This window comes from Thamnophis elegans, chromosome Z (genome assembly GCF_009769535.1).
Source record: "Thamnophis elegans isolate rThaEle1 chromosome Z, rThaEle1.pri, whole genome shotgun sequence".
In the NCBI taxonomy this organism is placed as follows: domain Eukaryota; kingdom Metazoa; phylum Chordata; class Lepidosauria; order Squamata; family Colubridae; genus Thamnophis; species Thamnophis elegans.
Window position 1 is genome coordinate 7,900,020 of NC_045558.1, and position 21,380 is coordinate 7,921,399.

A 21,380-nucleotide genomic window follows, 5' to 3' on the forward strand; every position below is an offset into this window, starting at 1 on the left:
TATGTGATCATCTTTTTTGAGCTTCTGACAAGAGAAGTAAATGGGAAAGCCATTCACTTAACAACCGTATTACTAACTTAACTGCAGTGATTCACTTAACAACTGTGGCAAGAAAAGTCATAAAATGACTCACTTAACAACTGTCTTGCCTAGCAATGGTAATTTTGGTCTTCATTGTGGTTGTAAGCTGAGGACTACCTGTACTGTACAAGCAAAATGGTGTAATTGCAATGAACTGGTTTCATATTTCTGTCATTATTCATCTTCTCCCTTTATGTTCCACAACAATTTTTCCGAAAATCAGATTTTTCTCCCCAATTTGAACTCTACTTTAAGGAAGATAAGAGTTGTGCATGGCAATGAATTATTTTAAAAAAAACCATAGCTAGATAAATCAACCTTGGCTTTCAGAACCAATGTCATTCTCCACCATATAGCCCTGGATCAGCCCAGATTAATTCACTGTGGATCTCTCTCTCACAAGCACTGCACAGAACCATTATCTCATGTATCTTCAAAGGTTAATTATTTTCCCCCAAAAAATTTGTTTATTTATTTATTGAATGTATGTACCCACTCCTAAGAAGTGATTCTGGGTGGTGTAAAATGGTTAATAATATTTAGTAATAATGACTTTTAATGTTAATTTTATATGTTGTTTATTTATTGATTATATTGTATATCACCCCAGAGCACCCTTCTGAGGAAAATGGGTGGTTTAGAAATATGAAATATAAATAAGTAAATGAAACAAAGAATTATACACAAACACACACACACACACTTTAAAAAAAAAGATAAAAAGACCACGTTAAAAAATTAAAAGTCAATTAAAAGTAAAATAAAAAATTTAGTATTTACCTTGAACTTCAGAATTGTGAAATTCTGTCGATCCAGAATTGCAAATCTTCATGTTTCTAGGATTTGTCTGAGGGAAAAAAAATCAGAAAGGAATTCCAAAATGTCCTTTTCTTATCTTTTATCTTCTTTGAAATAGGTCAGGAATACAAGGCAAAATTGATTAATAGATATAAATAGCCACTAAGCCGGTGGACTTTCCTTAGCAAAGAAATTCACCTAAGTTAAACCATAGTAATCTACCAAGTTTGTTCTGAAGAGCATTAAAGTAGGGCTGGACCATCTTAATTAGTTCCTTAGCTTTGGAAGTGGCTTTTGCAGATATGCAGAAACTACTTTTAACAACCAGAGCCCCGTTGGAAGAGGCCCCTTTGAAAGTCTATGGAGATTCTCAGTCATCCAGGCCATGGTTGTTTCAAAGGTGCTTTTTCAAAAGGCAACTGGGCTTTCTTTGTTTTTCCTTGAAGACATTTCATTTCTCACCCAAGAAGCTTCTTCATTTCTGACTTCAGAACTGAAGAAGCTCCTTGGATGAGAAGTGAAACACCTTCAAGGGGAAAAAAAAACAATTGCCTTTTGAAAAAGCACCTTTGGGTTGCTGCTTTGAATAATAATAATAATAAAAAAAAACCAGTGCCAGTCAATCATCAGGCTATGATATTCCTCACTTACTTTTGTTATACTGTTTTCCATTGCTATAATTTCCACATGTTTTGCCTGGGGTTGGCACTTGAAATCTTTCTTTGGTAGTGATAGTGTTTGGGAATTGTTTTATTGGGGATTTCTTTAGCTCTTGTGCAATCATAGGGGAAAATGGAACTGTGTAATAGAATAGAATAGAATAGAATAGAATAGAATAGAATAGAATAGAATAGAATTCTTTATTGGCCAAGTGTGATTGGACACACAAGGAATTTGTCTTTGGCGAATATGATCTCATTGTACATAAAAAGACAAGATACATTCGTCAAGAATCATAAGGTACAACACTTAATGATAGCCACAGGGTACAAATAAGCAATCAGGAAACAATCAATATCAATATAAATTGTAAGGATACAAGCAACAAAGTTACAGTCCTGCAGTCATAAGTGGGAGGAGATGGGGGATAGGAATGATGAGAAGACTAATAGTAATAAAATTGCAGCCTTAGTGAATAATTTAAACAGTGGTGAGGGAATTGAAGACAGGTGCTATGTGAGTGTCCCTCACGCTTTGAGGCACTGTATTGCCATTGAATCTGAAATGTTGCACAGCCCTACTATCTATATTGTAGATTTGAAAGTGGAAGATGTTTGGGATGGGTGTCTGTCAGAGAATGGCCCAGCAAGTGTCCAAATGAAGTCAGAGATGCTGACCCAAGCTTGTCGTTTTATATAAATAAGTATATTTTACATCAATATATGCAGCGGACAAGATAGGCAAACAGGAGCATCACAAGGTAAATCGCAGAGTCCACAGAAGAAAAAAAGGTGGGAAAAGGGGGGAACTCCCCTCCACACCCACAGCAACCAATCATAGCGCAGATTGCCTCAGGCAGGAGCCAGCCCTCTCCCATCAATCAATTGTAACCGTTTGTTCAGGCTCATTGTACGACCCCATTGTCCCAGCTACTAAATTTAAATCTCTTAACGATGTCTTATAATTGAGTTTTAATTCATGTATAGGTAGTCCTTGACTTACAACGGTTCTTTTAGAGGCCGTGCGAAGTTACAAAGGCACTGAAGAAAATGACATATGACTTTTTTTTTCACAGTTACAACCTATGCAGCATCCCCCTGGTCATGAGATCAAAATTCAGAGGCTTGGCAACTGGTTCATACTTACGACCGTTGCTGTGTCCCAAGGTCATGTGACACCCCCCCCTTTTGCGACCTTCGAAGTCAACGGGGAAGCCAGAACCACGTTATTAGCTTAACAACTGCCGTGGTTCACTTAACAAGTGTGGCGAGAGAGGTCGTAAAATGAGGCAAAGCTCACTTAAGAACTGCCTTGCTTAACAAGAGAGGTTTTGGGCTCAATTTTGGTCGTAAGTCAAGGACTACCCCTACGTGTGATTCATGTGGTGGCTGCTTTCACCTGCTAGCCTCTTAAACTCTTCATGGTTGTCTCCTTAGGTTTGAAGACCATCGTTGGAGCCCTCATCCAGTCAGTTAGGAAACTTGCAGATGTGATGATCCTGACCGTTTTTTGCTTGAGTGTTTTCGCTCTCATAGGACTCCAGCTGTTCATGGGTAACCTCAGGAACAAGTGTGTCCGAGACTATACAGAGTTCGAATCCATCAATGGCACCTTCGCTTCAGATGAGAGGACCTGGGAAACCTTGAATGAATTCATCAGCGATCCAGGTAAGTTTGTGACGTCCAAGTTTATTCCCCTATGGTGGTCAAAATGAATACGGCTCATAAAATCTGAAAAGATAACTCCCCGTTTTTTTTGCTACGCAAACTGAAAATAGGTGCGTAAAACTGTAAAATTGCCAGTCGCCCGTTTTTAGCAAACATTTATTGTTTTGTCTGTGCTATAGCAGATACAGGTAGATACAGACTTACGATAGTTCATTGTAAGAGTTACAGTGTCATGGAAAGAAGTGAATTATGATCACTTTTCACATTTATGACCATTGCAGCGTCTCCATGGTCAAGGGATCAAAATTTCAGATGCTTGGCCACTGGTTCCAACTTTTTTTTTAACAGTTTATTTATATATTTTCACATTACATACATTAGTGAACACAGTATTGTCTGGATCAACTTATTTTTATACAATAATACTCTTCCCACTTCTAATTTCTACCTCTACTGTCCAACCATTTATAAAACAAGTCTCATGTTTGAAAATACTATGTGTCTTCTTCTGTTTTTATTTTTAATGTCAATCTATGCATTTCTGCACAATCTTTTTTTTTTTAAATTACATCATCTTCTGTGGGAAGTTCCACATTTTTCCAATACAATTCTTGCTGCTGTCAAGGCATGTAACATGGCAACTGGTTCATATTTATGACGGTGGCAGTGTCCCAGGGTGCCGTGAACATCTTTTACGACCTTCTGACAAGCAAGGGCAATGGGGAAGTCAGATTCACTTTACAACCATGTTACTAACTTAACAACTTCAGTGGTTCACTTGACAACTGTGGCAAGAAAGCTTGTAAATGGGGCAGAATCCCTTAACAGCTGTCTCATTCAGCAACAGGAATTTGGGGTTCAATTATGGTTGTAAGTTGAGGACTACTTGGATTCCTGCTGTGGTGGTCATTGTATGCTATGGACAAGGAGGAACCCTATTTATTTTTTCATGCATCTTAGCTGATCAGCCATTAGTTGGGAATTAGGGAAAAGACTATAAATAGTCTTTGACTTACAGAGGTTTCATTCAGTGACTGTTCAAAGTTACAATGTCTTGTTAAAAAGTTAAAAATGACTTATGACTGTTTTTCCACACTTATGACCATTGCACCATCCACATTGTCACATGAACTAATTTTGGACACTTGGCAACTGGCTAATATTTATGACAGTTGCTGTATCACGGAATCATGTGATCACCTTTTATGACCTTCTGACAAGCAGAGTTAATGGGGAAGACAGATTCATTTTACAACCATGTTACTAACTTAGCAACTGTCACAAGAAAGGTCATAAAATAGAGCAAAACTCACTCAATAACTGTTGTATTTAATAACAGATGTTGGGATTAATTGTGGTCATAAGTCAAGAACTACCTGTGTTATGGCTGTATTGACAGAACATTGTTACCTGATTACTGATTTAAACCCTATTCTGGATTTGCACAATAGCTTGTGCTGGATGATTTGTGTTTACAAAACCAAATCACAAAAAAACTAACCAAATATAAATCAAGCTTAGCATGCATTGTGAAGTATCTGCTAGGTTTTGCCAGATAGGATTAAAGATGTTATATGAGGACGGCTTTTTATTATCATAACAGTTACTAGGATAACTGAAAAGGGGGCTTTGTTCTACTTTAAAGATTGTGAGACTACTAAAAGTAGAACACTAACACTAAGTTAGTAACTTCCCAACAGCAGCTATTGCAGTAACCTTTGATGGGATGACAATTTAGGTAAGAGGTGGTGCAGTGGCTAGGGTGCAGTACTGCAGGCCACTCCAGCTGACTGTTATCTGCAGTTCAGCGGTTCTAATCTCACCGGCTCAAGGTTGACTCAGCCTTCCATCCTTCCGAGGTGGGTAAAATGAGGACCCAGACTATGGGGGCAATATATGCTGACTCTGTAAACTGCTTAGAGAGGGCTGAAAGCCCTATGAAGCGGTATATAAGTCTAACTGCTAATACGTTTGTTTGCTTGCTTCTTTTGATAGTATGATATGTAAAAGAGATCTCAGAGTTAAGGCTAGAAAAGAAATGAAGTATCTTAATACATGAATGACAAGCAGAAGACGTCATGATCTATCTTATTAGGAAGAAAAAGATGATTAGCTTTTAGTCCTGTTTTGAGTGAGGCAATATAGTAATTAAACTTAGAATCTTAGATAGTTAGCTTAATGAATTATCTCATAAATGAGTTCCAGAGTTTTGCTTTATTTGGTTTCTAAAATTCTGTATATTAACTTCTTACATTCCTGACAATATACAGTAGCTAATAAAGCTTTGGGCTCTACTTTGTTTGACACTATTTCTCAAACAAAATAATAATAAAGGGAAAGCAAAATTTAGGCATTGAGCCAGATTGGAGATGTTTGGGTTTTTTTGTTTACAATAGTACTATGCAAAGATTTGATTTGGAGATGCAGTTCAAAGATGGTTTAATTGAAACTCCAAATTAACTGCCAATTTGGATTGAATTGGACGCCCCCCAAATCAATTGATTGTTTTGAAAGCCTCATGATTAAAAGTCCTGCCTTTAATTATTGGCCTTTTTAAAATGAAATCAGTTGAATTCAATGATTTGAGTCAAATAATCAATTCAGGATCAAATCATTTTTCTTGATTAAATCAAATATGGTTCCCCAAAGCTTCAACTTGAAAATTGTTGTGCTCTCCTCATTGTAATGCTCAAGCTGAGCAATTTAGTCGGTAATTGTTCTTGCCCATTGCTTATTTCAACTTCATGTCCTAGCATGAAGCAGAGTGTAGTAATTGCTTCAGGCAGCAGATGCCAAGAGGTGATGGCAAAGTATTGTCCCTTAAGCTGGTTGGCTGCCTTTAAATGTAGCGGAGGATCCCAAAAGTGCTTTTTCAAAAGGCAACTGCACTTTGTTCTTTGCTTGAAGACATTTCACTTTTCATCCAAGAATCTTCTTCAGTTCTGAATGAGTGGTGGAGAATGGAAGCAATAGCAGTAGCACTTAGATTTACATACCACTTCACAGTGCTTTACAGCCTTATCTAAGCGGTTTACAGAGTCAGCCTATTGCCCTCAACAATCTGGGTCCTCATTTTACCCATCTCAGAAGGATGGAAGGCCGAGTCAACCTTGAGCCGCTCAAAATTGAACTTCTGGAGTGAGCAGTGAGGTAGCCCTGCAGTACTGCGTTCCAACCACTATGCCAACATGGCTCTTAGAAGAGGCTTAGAAGAGACTGCAAGGTTATATTCTTTGCATTCATCTGGCTGTTAGCATTCTTTCTGGTTTGAAAGAGGGGTCAAAGAGGCCATCTACGCCCTCGTCACCTCAAGACTCGACTACTGTAAAACGCTCTACATGGGGCTGCCCTTGAAAAATGTTTGGAGACTACAATTGGTCCAGAAAGCAGCCGTGCGAGCGATTTTGGGTGTACCTAGATACACCCATGTTAAACCTATCCTCCGTGAGCTGCACTGGCTCCCTATTGGTCTCCAAACATGCTTCAAGGTGCTGGTTATTACCTTTAAAGCCATACATGGCCTAGGACCTGGATATCTCCGTGACCGCCTCCTGCCACATACCTCCCAGCGCCCAATAAGATCTCACAGGGTGGGCCTTCTCCGGGTGCCGTCGACTATACAATGTCATCTGGCGGCTCCTTGGGGGAGGGCCTTCTCTGTAGAGGCCCCGGCCCTATAGAACAATCTACCCCCTGATATCCGGACCCTTCCTACTCTCTCGGCCTTCCGAAAGTCTGTTAAGACCTGGCTATTCCGGCAGGCCTGGGGCTGTTGATCTTTGACTGAACTTCAGCCCCATTAAGATTGAGTGCATGTTGTATCCTTGTTTTAATTCGCCTTGTTTTGTATTTTAAATTCTTTTAATATTTTTAAAATTGTTTTTATGTAAGCCGCCCGGAGTCCTTCAGGATTGGGCGGCATACAAATCCATTAAAACCTTAAAACCTTAATCTACATTAAGAATGAATAGTCCTCTCTCAACAGAGGGGGAGGTATAGAACACAAACTCTCTCCTATTTACAACATAGTCCTTTCAGCAGTTCCAAATTCCACAGTCCCATACCAATTTGCCCTATTTAGGTGACACTGAGGGCACAGGTAAACCTTCAAGTGGCCTCAATGACTCTCAGAAAGAGAGCTAATAACCAGATGACTGCAAGGAATATAAATCCTTCCATTCTCCACCATTCGTTTAGAACTGAAGAAATTATTGGATGAGAAGTGAAATATCTTCAAGGAAAAACCACTTGCCTTGGAAAAGCACCTTCGGGACAACCATGACCTGGATGGCTGAAAATCTCCATAGACATATAGTGGAGGATGTTATCCTTTGCAATGTTAACGAAATGTTTAATCGTTTTGTCTTTTGGTTCAGAGACCAAAACAATTTTAACAATGTTGTTATTAAAAATATGTTAAATTAGCACCTTTATTATGATTTCTTGGCAGCTGTATAGAATTGGCTTTTTGTTTTTAACCACAAGATATTCTAGATTTAAATGTGTATTGTAGTTATCAGAAGAATTTTCTTAGAATCAAGAACTGGGGGTGGTGATTTAAATTATAAATCCCAACCAGTGTGTGAATCCAGATTAAATCATCCACAGCAGTTGCCAAGCCTCTGCTTGAAACATATCTACTGAAGGGGAAAACAGCATGTCTATGGATGATTGATTCAAATAGGCTACTTGTGTGGCAGAAGTTGGAGAATTATACATAAAGCCAGTCTGCAATCTTTTGGAATTTTTGAACTGAGAACGAGGAGAGGTAAAATTAAGGAAGAAATAGATCAGAGTTGGAAGGGATCTTGGAGGTCTTCTAGGTTGTAAATTGAGGACTACCTGTATTCTTTTTAAGTGCTGCTTTGGTCAGTTGGATAGTTTTATATTTGCTCACTTTCCCCCACCCCCCAACAATGTTTTGCTTGTCAGTTTTGCTGGTTAGTAATTCCTAGATTTGTGTGAAAATCTAGAATTTCTATATCTTAGTTCAACTATTTTATTTCTCACTAATCACTTTGTTGTACTTATTAAAGTGGAACTCTTTTATTCATTGTTATTCTGGTGGTGGCTTTACACTAGTGCAGCATACTGAAAACTTTTGAAACAGTCACCTGGATTAAAGGGGGAATCGGACCCCATTTAATTCAAAGTCTTGCCTCACCCAGATTCCAGGTAAATTTATCCCTTCAAGAGCAGGTAGTAGCAGCTTAATTATCTTAAATAGCTTTGTTATTTAACAAATAACTCCATTTTAGGAGGTGAGAGCTCAAGAAATGATCTGGCAAAAATCTTGTAGATATTTGGGACTACAGTATATCCTTTTGCACATATGATAAACTGGATTTTGTTTCTTAAGACTCTAAAATGTGTCGTTATGACAATTCAGGTCCCATGATGAGTCATATTATGTTATGGAGATGAAAAATTAAGGCCCTCTAGTACAAAAGCTTATGTCCTATTTATAAGGGTGCAAAAGTGGACAATTTAAAGGCAAATCTTGAAATAGGGTCATTTTGTAATCTAGGTACTGCAGGGCTGTGCAAAATAATGATGATGATGATGATGATGATGATGATGATAATGATGATGATGATAATAATAGTACTAATAATTTGTGCAAAAATTATAATATTAAAACAGCAACAAACTGGTGAGAACATAAGCCTGAAAAACTCACCGAAAATCAGATGGTCAAGATTTTGTGGGATTTCCGTATACAAACGGACAAAATACTGGTGCTTAATACACCAGACATCATACTGGTTGAGAAAAATAAGGTTACAATCATAGACATCGCAATACCAGATGATAGTAGGGTCGACGAGAAGGAATATGAAAAAATCGCGAAATATCAGGACTTAAAAATCGAAATTCAACGATTATGGCACAAACCAGCAGTGGTAATTCCAGTGGTAATTGGCACACTGGGTGCTATTCCAAAAGCACTGGAATTACATTTAAAACAGTTAAAAATTGACAAAATCACCATCAGTCAAATGCAAAAAGCCGCACTGCTTGGATCCGCATGCATATTACGAAAATACGTTACGACGTCCTAGGCCCCTGGGTGGGGCCCGACTAGTAACCAATGCCAAATCCAGCGAAACAACTGGCCGCTGTGATACAATTGTATAATAACAATAATAACAATAACAATAATAGAGGAAAAGATAATCAGCTTCCTTGGTTGAGGTTAGATCACTTTCAGAGTTATTTTGAAAAAAGCAAAAAGGAGAGAAAAACTTTTGAGAAATTGCAAGGCAGATACAATTCAGAAATCCAAAAGAACATCTTTTTGGAATCCAAGATAAAATTTTACTTTTGCTTATGTGATCTATCTGAATTGATTCCTTTTTTCACCATGATTTACCTGTCTGAAATTATTTAATGTAAGAAAGTCAGAATAACAGAGTAACAGGATTAGAAGAGACCTTGAAGATCTTCCAATGCATCTCCCTGCTCAAGTAGGACACCCTATACAATTTCAGGCAAATGGTTGTCCAATCTCTTCTTAAAAACTTCCAGTGTTGGTGCATTTACAACTTTTGGAGGCAAGATTAATTGATTATGGCTGCCAACCCCGCCCGCCAACCCCGCTGCCAGTTTGAAGGGCTTTTCTCCGACCTACTGAGGAACTGCTGGTTCCTCTTGATCATCCGAGATGTCCCTTCTTCTCCCAGTCCCTTCAAGTCAGATTTTGGGCTGAAAACCTCCCGACAGCAGTGGGGATCCAGTTTGGCTGGATTTCCACAGGGCTCGGCAGAGCCCGCTTTTTCCAGCCGGTCTCACAGCTACGCTTCCGACTTCTCCTGAAATTTCTCCTTAGTTCTAGGTTGCTTCTTGATTATTTTCCATCCATTGCTTCTTGTTCTGTCTTCAGCTGCTTTGGAGAATAGGTTGACCCCTTCTATTTTGTGGCAACCCCTGAAACACTGGAAGACTGCTATCATGTCATCCCTAGTTTTTCTCTTTGTTAGACTAAAAGTGAGCATTCTTAATTATGTATAAACCCATACCATGATTATTCACTTCTGTGGCTCCTCTGATTCTATTCATTTCCCACAAACTCAGGACTGGAAAGCACTTCGAGATCCAAATGAAGATAGGGATAGATTTAAACCATGCAGAGATCCTTCACCAAGCAATATCCTTAGCGATGCTGCAACCATGAAGTGTGAACATTGCTATTTTTGCAAAAAGTTCTTGATTTACAACCACAATTGGGAACAGAATTACTGTTGTTAAGCAAAGTGGCCATTAAGGGATTTGTTCCTGATTTTATGAACGTTTTGGCCACAGTTGTTAAGCGAATCAAGGTATTTACGTGAGTTACAGGGTTCTTAAGCAAGTCTGGCTGTTCCCATTGACTTTGCTTGTCAGAAACTGGCTTTGAAGATTGCAAATGGTGATAATGTGCCCCCCCCCAAGGTCGCTGCAACCACATCATAAATACATGTCTGATGGTAACAGTACCTGTTGTAAGTGATGCTGCTTTGAACTTCAAATGGCTGCTAAACAAATGGTTGTAAGTTGAGGATTATCTTTAAAACAAGGCAGCTGCCATCTTGAGAGCCATCCAGATTCACATGTGTGAGATGGGCAACTGTATAAATTGAATACATTGTTACTTTTTCAAAGACCTGTCATAAGTAACCCTGTCCTTAGCAGTAGGTAAGGTATGAGACTGAATCCCTGGGGTTCATCCTTGACCAAATAATTTCCTGGGTCGTTTTGGCTTACAGCCAACCTGAAATATAAGTAGTCCTCAACTTATCACCACAAATGAACCCAAAATGTGTCTTGCTAAGTGAGACATTTTTTTAAATGAGTTTTCCCCATTTTGTGATTTTGCTTGCCACATTTGTTAAGTGAATCACTTCAGTTGTTAAATTGGTAACATGGTTGTTAAGTGAATGGTTTCCGCACTGACTTTGCTTGTTCAAAGATTGGAAAAGGTGATCATGACTCCAGGTCACTGCAACCATCATAAATGTGAGTCAGTTGTCAAATATTCAAATGTAAATCACATGGCCATGGCGAAGCTGCCACGGTCATAAGTGTGAAAAATGGTCATAAGTCATTTTTTTCAGTACCTTTGTAACTTGGAACATTCACTAAGTGAACCGTTGTAAGTTGATGATTACTTCACAGGTTTGGGGGACAAAATGAAAAGATTCTTCCCGACGTGTGCCACCTTGTGTCTGGTGCAAAGGATCAGGACCATATCTTAAGTTTTAGTTCAAAAGATTTATTGCTCAAGCCTATACAGATAGTCCTTGAATTACAACCACTGATTTAATGACCATTTGAAGGGATGTGTGACCAGTTTTCACCCTTACAACCATTGTGGTGTCCTTGTGATCATGTGACCAATATTTGGATCGTGTCCAGTGATTATGTGATTACGATTTGTAAGCTTCCCAGCGGGCTTCCAACAAACAAAGTCAATGGGGGAAGCCAGATTTGCTTAATGACCAGGTGATTTTCTTAACAACTGCAGTGATTCACTTAACAACTATAGCAGGAAAAGTTGTAAAATGGGACAAAATTCACTTAACAGCTGTCTTGCTTAGCAACATAAATTTTGGGCTTAATTGTGGTTATAAGTCGAGAACTACCTGGAGACAAGAATTACCTAAAATTGAATGCTAAATTGGCAGCAAATAAGAATCCAACCGAATTCAAAAGGGGTTGAAGCATTTGTGGCGATGTAATGATTCTAAGCTGATGACACGCTTCCCTCCACCACCACCCCAGCTCTGCCTGCTCTTCTCCTACATCTTGTGAATAATAACCACAACAATAGAGTATTAGCAAAACAAATTGGAATTATTCTTTGATTAGCTGCACAGCAGGACAAAATTCAATAGCTGCCTCTTTCCTGCAGTATCAGGAGGCATGTGTTTTGTTGAACATTTTCCAACTGTTCAGGGATTTCAAAGTAACTAGGCTCAGCACGTGCATCTGTAATAGATGGAGTGGACCAAGAATTGGATGATGCTATATCCACTAGACTAAATGGATTGTAGAAGTACTGTTCCATATGTGGTGCTGTTATGCGTTTTTTTAAAAGCCAAATATGAATGGCATTTTGTAAGTATTATGCTGAGGTGAATGACTTAAGATTGTTTGAAGGTTATTGATCACTCTACATAATAAGATTGTGCATTTCAGAAGTTGGAAGATTGATGTGGCAAATGCAGAGTGAGGATAAGGATGCGGAATTCAATCAAAGTGAGACTAGATTAAGTAAAAGCCTATCATTGTTCATTAGGAAGCAGCATTTCAATCAGAATCTCTGTGCAATAGTTGCATTTGCTCAAGGAATTACACGACATTGAAGAACTTTTGTATAAAACCATGATGTGAACAGAAATCTAACAAGATGGTTTCTAACAAGATAAAATCTAGCATCTTCTAATACCATGTAGTTCAGACCCAGATATCTTTGACCCTTCAGGAGTTGGCACTTGGAACAGGCTAGGAACTAAATAAATCAAGGAGAAATGTTTTGGGCAGCTGTGGTGACTGGAGAATTCTGGGAGTTGAAGTCCTCACATCTTCAACTTGCCAAGGTTGAGAATCAATGGTTTAGGACTTTTGGTATTTTTGGTATCCTTTCTCCTTCCACAAAGAAAAGAAGACAAGCAACAAAGTTAAACATGATAGGAAAAGATCTTAAGATTTGTCCCAGGCGGAGAAATTCTCCTGCATTTTCCATCAAATTCTTATTCAAAAAGATGCTAGAGAATGTTTTTTCCCCCAATGTCTTTTAAAAGAGAACAACTTTGATGGAAATCTCCTAAGTAATGTATTACCTTTTTGTACTTAAGATATGGAGGACTGTCCTTAAAGCAGTGGCTATGATCTTCTCCAGGTAGTCCTCAACCTATGACCACAATTGAGCCCACAATTTATGTTGGCTAAGCGGGACAGCTATTAAGTGAGTTTTGCCCCATTTTGCAATCTTTCTTGCCATAATTTTTAAGTGAATCACTGCAGTTATTAAATTAATATGGTTTTTAAATGAAACTGGCTTCCCCGTTGACTTTGTTTGTCAGAAGGTTGCAAAAGGGATCACATGACCCTGGGATACGGCAAGCATAAAAAATATGAGTCATTTGGCAAGCGTCTGAATTTTGATCACATGACGATGAGGATACCACAATGGTTGTAAGCAGGAGTGGGCTTCAAAAATTCCAGCAATGGGTTCTCTGCCCAGTTGCTGGGTGGGTGTGGCCATGGTGGGCATGGCCTAGTTGATCTCCTGCATCATGGCAGAGGGTGCAAGCCTCAAGCCTCCAGAAGGACGAAAACTGCTTCCTCTGAGCTCCGAAAGCCTTCCGGAGGCTGGAAATGGGCTGTTTCCGAACTTCCAGAACTAGGGCCATTTTTTGCCCTCTCTGAGCCTCTATGCGGGCCCTGCACTTACCTTGCATGATGAACGGGCCACGTGGAGACTCCTGGGAGGGGAGGGGGGACGAAGCCAGTCAGAGATGGCATTTGGGTGTCTGCTGAACCAGGCAGAATGCTAGCTAGAGGATCACCCAAACTCATGCAAACCCCAGGAGCCCACCCCTGATTGTAGGTATGATAAATTGGTCATAAATCACTTTTTGCTATTGTAACTTTGTGCGGTTACTAAATAAATGGTTGTAAGTTGAGGTCTACCTGTGCTGTCATCATTTGGCAGTGGCTTTCTTCTCCCTGGCTGGATTTTCACACTTCCATTAAATTCCAAGTGGAATTGTCTAGGACTCTAGGGGAATGACTTTTCAATATCTATAGATGTAGTGGTATCACAATCATTGTTAAGGGAATAATATGACAGATGGTTAGAGAATTTCTTCTTCTGTTGGAAAAAAATCTGGAGTCTTTGTCTTCTTTTCAGTTCTACTTTGAGAAATTAAGACAGGTGGCCAAACTATAGAGGTATTTGATGCTCATGGGAAAAGCTTGGAAAAAGGAACAATTGTTCCTTACTCAGAAAGAGACTCAAATACAAGACTGAAAATCCTTCAAAGATTTGGCATCAGTTAGCCTGGAACTTTTAATGGTATATGTTTTCTGTTAAATCCATTTCAGCAAGTTAGAAGGAACAAAAATTATTCATACATGGTATTGCGTTCCACTTTTTAAACTGCATTACATTAATCTTACTAGAAAGCGTGGAACAGTTGCCAACCAATTGGAATTGTGCTTTTTGTGGTATATAGTGGTTGGACCTTTTTTTTTCCCCTGATTTTTTTCTAAAAACGTTTGAAAAAAAATTGGAAAAAATACACACGTCTTTAATAATTAATATTAGCATGGGTATATTGTCCATCCCCCTCCCCCCACTCAGGACTTATAAAATGATGCAAGTCAAGAAATGTTGGTAGTTGTTTAATTTAGCAAACCCAAGCACTGGAAAAGAAAGAACATGCTTCTAAATCTAGGCAAGGTGATATAAAGTCAATTTATTTTACAGAGGTGACTTGATTCTGTTAGTTAATGACTTGATTCCATTTATATTACAGAAATGACTTGATTCTGTTATGACTGCCTGTATATCTATTAGGTTAGAAAATTATAGCTTTAGTCCGGCAAGATTCTGTCTATTAAGTATAAACAAATAAAAAATTGGACACAACTGGAGCTGTTATCTTTGGGCTTAAGTCTGACAAATATCCCTGTACTTTCCAAAACTATTCAAAATTGCCTGGGATATTTTTATAAATAGGAAGGACAATGACTTTCTGAGCAGGAGTGTAATTCCTGCTAGAGGAAATGATGAATTCATCTGAACAATAAAAAAATTCCTTTATTTAGGAGTGGGAAGAGTATTCAGGATGTAAGAAGCCAGCGCAGTATCCTTGATCACATAGAAAAAAAGGCAGAGCCAGAGGGTGGAGTCAGGAGAGGAATCAGCTTGGAGTCCTTACATTGCCACAAATGATTCAAATGCAAGCCCCCTTGAAATCTGTTGATTGTTATCTAGTGTCAATTTAATGCTGACCCTTTGACTAGATTCTGGTGTATAGGTTCAAGCAATAAATCTTCTTTACTAAACTTAGTGTTTAATCCTTATTACCCACATCTCACAGATCAGTAGATACTCAGCATTGGCCAAAAACATTCAAGGAAGAAGCGTATACCAAGCAGACTTTGTCTAATAGTTTGTCCTGTTGTTAAGCTTGTTGAGAAGTCTAAAGTTAACTTCCCCAATTTCATCCTCAGCAGACATTTCTGCCTACAGCTCCTTCATCTTTCAGTATGGCCATCTTGTGGTCCGCCAGCGGTCAGCAGAGCTGGCAGCAGATTGTGACAGTGAGGAGGTTGAGAAAGAACATGGGCCAGTCCTGGAGTTTGGGGAAGGCTCTGATGAGGGCTCTGTATCGGAGACAGAGAGGGGGCCAGAGCCGTATGCCAGTTATCAGAGTTAGAAATCAGTGAGGCAGATGAACAGCTGGAGCCTGTCCCAATGTGCATATGTGCAGAGTTACCAGACAAAGGGAAGAGCTAAGGAACAGGGGTCAACTTGGGAGTAAGGCCAGAGGTGAACGATGAATGGCCCCTCCCATAGGGAATAAAAGAGGAGCGAAAGGGGAGTAGAGTTTGCAGGAGACAATTAGTTTGCTTAATTGGTTTGTGACTCTCCGAGACTCCTTGCCAAGTTTTGCAGATATGGGCCTGATAGCTCTCCAAGCCAGATAAGGTCTGTGACTGTAAATCTTCCCTTGAAAGACTTTGCTGGATGTGAATGAGCAAAATTCACAGTAAATTAATAAAAGGATTTTTTGTTGGGACAAGGAGATTTTTCAAGCTCTTGGGGAAGCCTAGGTCAGAACAGGCCAATACAGGTAATCCTTGACTTACAACAGTTTGTTTAATGACCAGTGAAAGTTACAGTGGCACTGGAAATAGTGTCTTATGACCATTTTTCACACAACAATTGTAGCATGATCCCCATGATCACTTGAATTTAAATGTTTGACAACCGACCCACATTTATAATGGTTGCATGTCCCTGGGGGTTGTGTGATTCCCATTTTGCACCTTTTGACAAGCAAAGTCAATGGGGAAGCTAGATTCACTTAACAACCATGTTACTAACTTAACAACTGTAGTGATTCACTTAACAAGAAAGGTTGTAAAATTGGGCAAAATTTACATAACAAATGTTTCGCTTAGCAACAGAAATTTTGGGCCCAATTGTGGCTGTGTTGAGGACTTCCTGTGGTCATTGATGGTGAATGATGGAGATTCAGGTTTATGGTCGCTGGAGCAGAGAGTTTTACTTTAGAGCATTAGGAATTATGATGTGAGGATTTTGATGACCATCTGACTATTGCAAACGTACAGATTCTAATAAACTGTATTAAAATCAGATAATATGTAACTTCACTTCTCCATGAAACTGATGAATTATGTATGTTTATGGCAAATGTGTAACAGTGGAAGAATATTTTGCTGATCAGAAAAAAAAGCCCCCCGTATATTATTTTTTAATGTGTCTTTCTAGGAAAATAGATAGTTTCTAGGAAAGAACCCTAGGATTTGGCAGAGGAAATATATCTTGATGGAGATATTAACAGTACATTTAATAATAAAGTGCCATTTAAAAATTATGAGTCACCCTAGAATTTTAAGAAGTAAATAGCAATAAGAAAATTTGCAGCTCAGCCTTCTTTTTTGAAACAAATTAAGGAGATTTTTGTGTGTCTGTGTGTGTGTGTGTGTGTGTGTGTGTGTGTGTGTGTGTGTGTAACACTTGCTCAATCCATTTATAAAGCTGGACATTTTTGAGAATAATCTAAAAGCATCTGTTTTGGATCTCACATAATTACAAGGTCTGTTTTCATTACAAAATTAGTGGTTCTTCACTAATCTATGAGCCTGAAAAATGACTATGATTGTTTAAGACATATTTATTGTATTCTTAAAGCATTCTTTAAGAATACAATATTCTTAATTTGAAGAGTTAGTTAATGTTTTAATGACAGCCTATACCATCTAGACTATTCCTACATGCTACTAATGGAACCAATTTCACAGATTATATATAGTTACCTACTATTTTATATAGATAGTCCTTGACTTGTGACCACACATGAGACCAAAATTTCTGTTGCTAAGTTTGTTAAGTGAGTTTTGTTCCATTTCATGTCTTTTCTTGCTCCAGTTGTTAAGTGAATTACTGTAGTTGCTAAATTAGTAATACAGTTGTTAAGTGAATCTGGCTTCCCAATTAACTTTGCTTGTCAGAAGGTCGCAAAATGTGATCATGTGACACAGTGACATTGCAACTATCATAAATACATGCCAATTGCCAACCATCCGAATTTTGATTATATGACCATGGGGATGCTGCAATGGTCATAAGTGTGAAAATGGTTTATATTGTAAGTCATGTTTTTCAGTATCATCATAACTTCAAGTAGTCACTAAATAAATAGTTGTAATCTGAGAACTACCTGCAGTGATACAGATATTGTGGGGGAGGAATATAGAACTGCTTAAAGTCACCTCTATGTGAAATGGGTGGCATATAAGTTTAATAAACAAACAAACAAACTCCCTTTTAAACCCTCTAATCCTTTTATTCAGGATAGAGTGACTAGATGGAGATGAGCATTTACTGGCTGGATATCCTTCCTGACTCCTACATGGAGTTCACAGCAGATATTTTCTCTGCTGTGAAATCCACTGCATAGGATTGAACTCTCAATTTTCCAAGTGGGAACCGAGTGCCACCATGCTACTTTAAATAAATAAATAAATAAATAGCCTATTAGCATTTTTTGCCTGAAGATTGTTATCTTGCAAATTACCCACATAAATCTGTGGACATTTACTAATTTGCTGGAAACCAATATGTCAACCGTTAGCAGCATACTTATCCATGTTTTTAGTGGCATAAACATTCCTGCATATTTTGACACCTAGTAACTCTTGAACAAGAGTCCCAAAATAATGCAAGGAACAAAAATAACCAAGGCCCCACATAACAATTGCATCATAAAACAAAGACTGTGATAATTAAGGATCCTTTGTAGGTTTGAAAGACTGACTTTCAAACCTACTTATTCGCAACCCCAGAGTTAGTACCTGCAAGAGATAAGGTCCACTTACCTGCCCAAAGGAGTGGATGCTTATTGATCTGTGGGAAGCTGATTTTGGATAATAGCCATGGAAAAGTTGGTAGTTTTCAGAAAATTTGAAATGTGGAAGGAGGTCAGAGGATATCTTACAAACTATCTTGCTGAAATAGCATGCTAGGCTGGTAATATTTTTCAGCGCTCACAGGCTCCTATTTTTTCACGCCTTGGCTGCAATCCCTGTAAATTCACTGTGTTTCTTTTGCCCTTTGGAATAGGATTTTAGGGATTACTTTAAAGGAGGGCAGGTATCTTGGGCTATAATTGCTTCTGTAGAATGCAAAATGGCTTTGCAGAATAGTTTCCATGTTCTAGCTTCATGACTAGAAATTCAGGACAGAATTTATGAAATCCTGTGAAAGTTTTGACTGACTTTGACCTGACTAGGCTAGAAAATTCATTAAAAGAAACTAACTTTACTTACCGATAAATTCTCTTTTGACTGTTAAGCTGATCTATAACAAAATATACATTACTCCTGAGAAGGCTTTCTGCTTTTAGGGAGGAGGGATGTTCATGGATAGATATGGGGCATTAATAAAAAATCAAATCTATGCCAGTAAAAAATTAGCACCTAATAGCCCTGAGTTCAACATAGCCCAGTCTCTAAGATTTTGCTTTATCACATGCAAAGAGCTTGTTGCATGTGATTCAGAAGACGTAAACCAGTTCCTGGGTGGGCAACTGAACATCTAATTCTATTCTGCATCATTGAGCTGTGATGGTGCAGTGGTTAGAATGCAGTATTGCAGGCTGACTCTGCCAACTGCCAGGTGTTCAAACCTTGACCTGCTCAAGGTTGATTCAGCCTTCCATCCTTCCAAGGTTGGTAAAATGAAGACCCAGATTGTTGGGGGTAATATGCTGACTCTCTAAACAGTTTAGAGAGAGCTGCAAAAACACTGTGAAATGGTATATTCAACTTTAGGTCTATTGCTACAATCCTATACCTGGTTTATTCATGGGGAGAATGAAGAGGTAGATTCTTCCAGTGGTTTCTCCTGGATATCAATCTGCAGATTCAGATGCCATTCCCTCCCCCTCCCAGTTTTGGCAAGCTCGGGGGGAGAAAAACCTTCTGAGTTAACTTTCTATTTTCAGATAAAAATATGACATAGCAGTCATAGTACAGAAAGAACTATAGAAATTGGAGGAAACTACTGTACACAACATAAATTATGGCGTGCACTATTGACAGCCATTCTCAGAAATTCTGAAAGTTCTTAAAATGATACTGCAAATTCTGTAATCCTGTCACAGATATTGTAGTTATGCCTTATAAGCATTTTCTTACATTATTTTAAAAATTAGCATTTCTTTTATTGCTGCATGTTTCAGCTCACCCCTTAATCAGCCTATAAAGAGTGCCTCCAACACCCTTCTCTTTCTGTCACCTATGCTGTAGTGATTTTACCTTGCACAGGCTTGCTGAATGGGGCGAGCATGAAAAGATAGCTGGCATTGCTTTTTTTATCTTTTATCTATCCTGTAGAGGCATGAGATGGCTCCTTGCACATTCCTTTCTGCCAGAGTCATGCTGTTTTGCTTTATAAGCACCTTGTCACATCCAGAGATAGCTAAGTTCTACTCAACACCATCACACCCAACGTGAGGAAAGGGAAAAAAATGGACGGGAAGAATGCTTGAAAGAAAAGTGGCTACTTATCGACTGCAAAAACAGTGCATCATTTCTGGGCATAATAAATGCTTCAGACATTCTTTGGTTATTCTAAGCTGAGGTAGCCAAGTTTAGCAGAACTTCCTGCTGTGTAGGAAAGTAGAATCCGGGACTTCCTGGGAGGAGCTTACTGGTGGAAGCAGCAAAAAATCAGCTGCCTCCGAATTCCTGGCTACGTACCTGATTAGAGGATCTTCCATCTGACGTCTTATCAGGTTTTCTTATCCTTCAGGCAAGAGGGAAAGAAGAAACTGTTTTGCTGGCAAATGCTCTTCGATTTTTGCAGCTTTTGTGCTTGCAAGGAAAGGGGGGCTAGCCCAAGGCAGAACGGCTGTCCGTGCTGGGAATTTCAAACTGCCTTGTGCAGGACAAAGTAGGTCTCTCCCACTCTGCTCTAAGTTTTGTTTGATTTAATCTTATCACGAGCTGAATCCGTTTACTGCGAGGACAATAATTGCTTATCAACATTTTAGCTTCTTCTCTTTTTCTCCTCCGAAAAATTATTTACTCAGAGGCTTTTAAAATGGCGCCGAGCAGGCTGGTTTCTCCGGTAATAACGAACACTTTTTGCTAATTCTCACAAGACTTCAAAAGAATTCAAAACAAAAGAGATAGCTTATCACATGTTTTGGTTTCACAATAGAAGAATTTTACTCCTTCATTAACTTTGCTTATTTGGAAGTTAAATGGTGATGAATCTGTTGAACGGTCTTGTTACAATGTTTACTCACTGAAACTTTTGCCAAGCCTTAAATTTCAAAATAAAAGCCTCTTTACTTAAAGCTGCATATCTAGGCATTAGAGTTTTATTAACTGCAGGCAGACAAATTTTGAAATGGCCTCAAAACCAAATATTAACTTGAAGTCGTCACCCTCTACTTCCAGGGGCACAACCTCAGTGCCTGGTACAAAGCTGCAGCCTCCGCTTCCTACGCCCCCTGCTGGGGATGTGTTAACGAAAGAATTTTTTCTGAGTAATCTAAGCGAGGCTTTTAATGCACAGACAATTAAAATGGAAGATAAATTTAGAGATAATAGAGAGGAGAGAAAAGAGGAAATAAAAGAAATGAAAGAAGAAATTAAAAGTGAAATTAAAAGTGAAATAAAAGGACTTAAACAGGAGTTGTATGAGAAATTTGAGGCTAAGGTTGATAAAATTAGAGACGACATGCTGAGTCTTGTAACTGTATTAACAGAACATATTTCTGGAGTGGAAGATACTCTAGAGGTTCTTAATGATGCCAATGCTAACTTGACATTGAAAACAGAGGTGGTGGAACAAAAAGTGGAAAATGCTGAAAAAGAAATTATTATGATACAGTACCGACAAATGGAGTTCGCATTAAGAGTAAG

The 21,380-nt window shown here is 38.7% G+C and overlaps 1 protein-coding gene across 1 annotated transcript in view; it reads left to right on the top strand.

Moving 5' to 3' along the window:
- The window catches only part of LOC116521105 (sodium channel protein type 5 subunit alpha-like), a 286,693-nt gene that overhangs the window by 59,831 nt on the left and 205,482 nt on the right, over window positions 1–21,380 (top strand). The window contains exon 5 of the mRNA XM_032235761.1: window positions 2,976–3,206. Within this exon, the coding sequence (XP_032091652.1) occupies window positions 2,976–3,206 (231 nt within the window). The remainder of the gene's footprint in view (window positions 1–2,975; window positions 3,207–21,380) is intronic.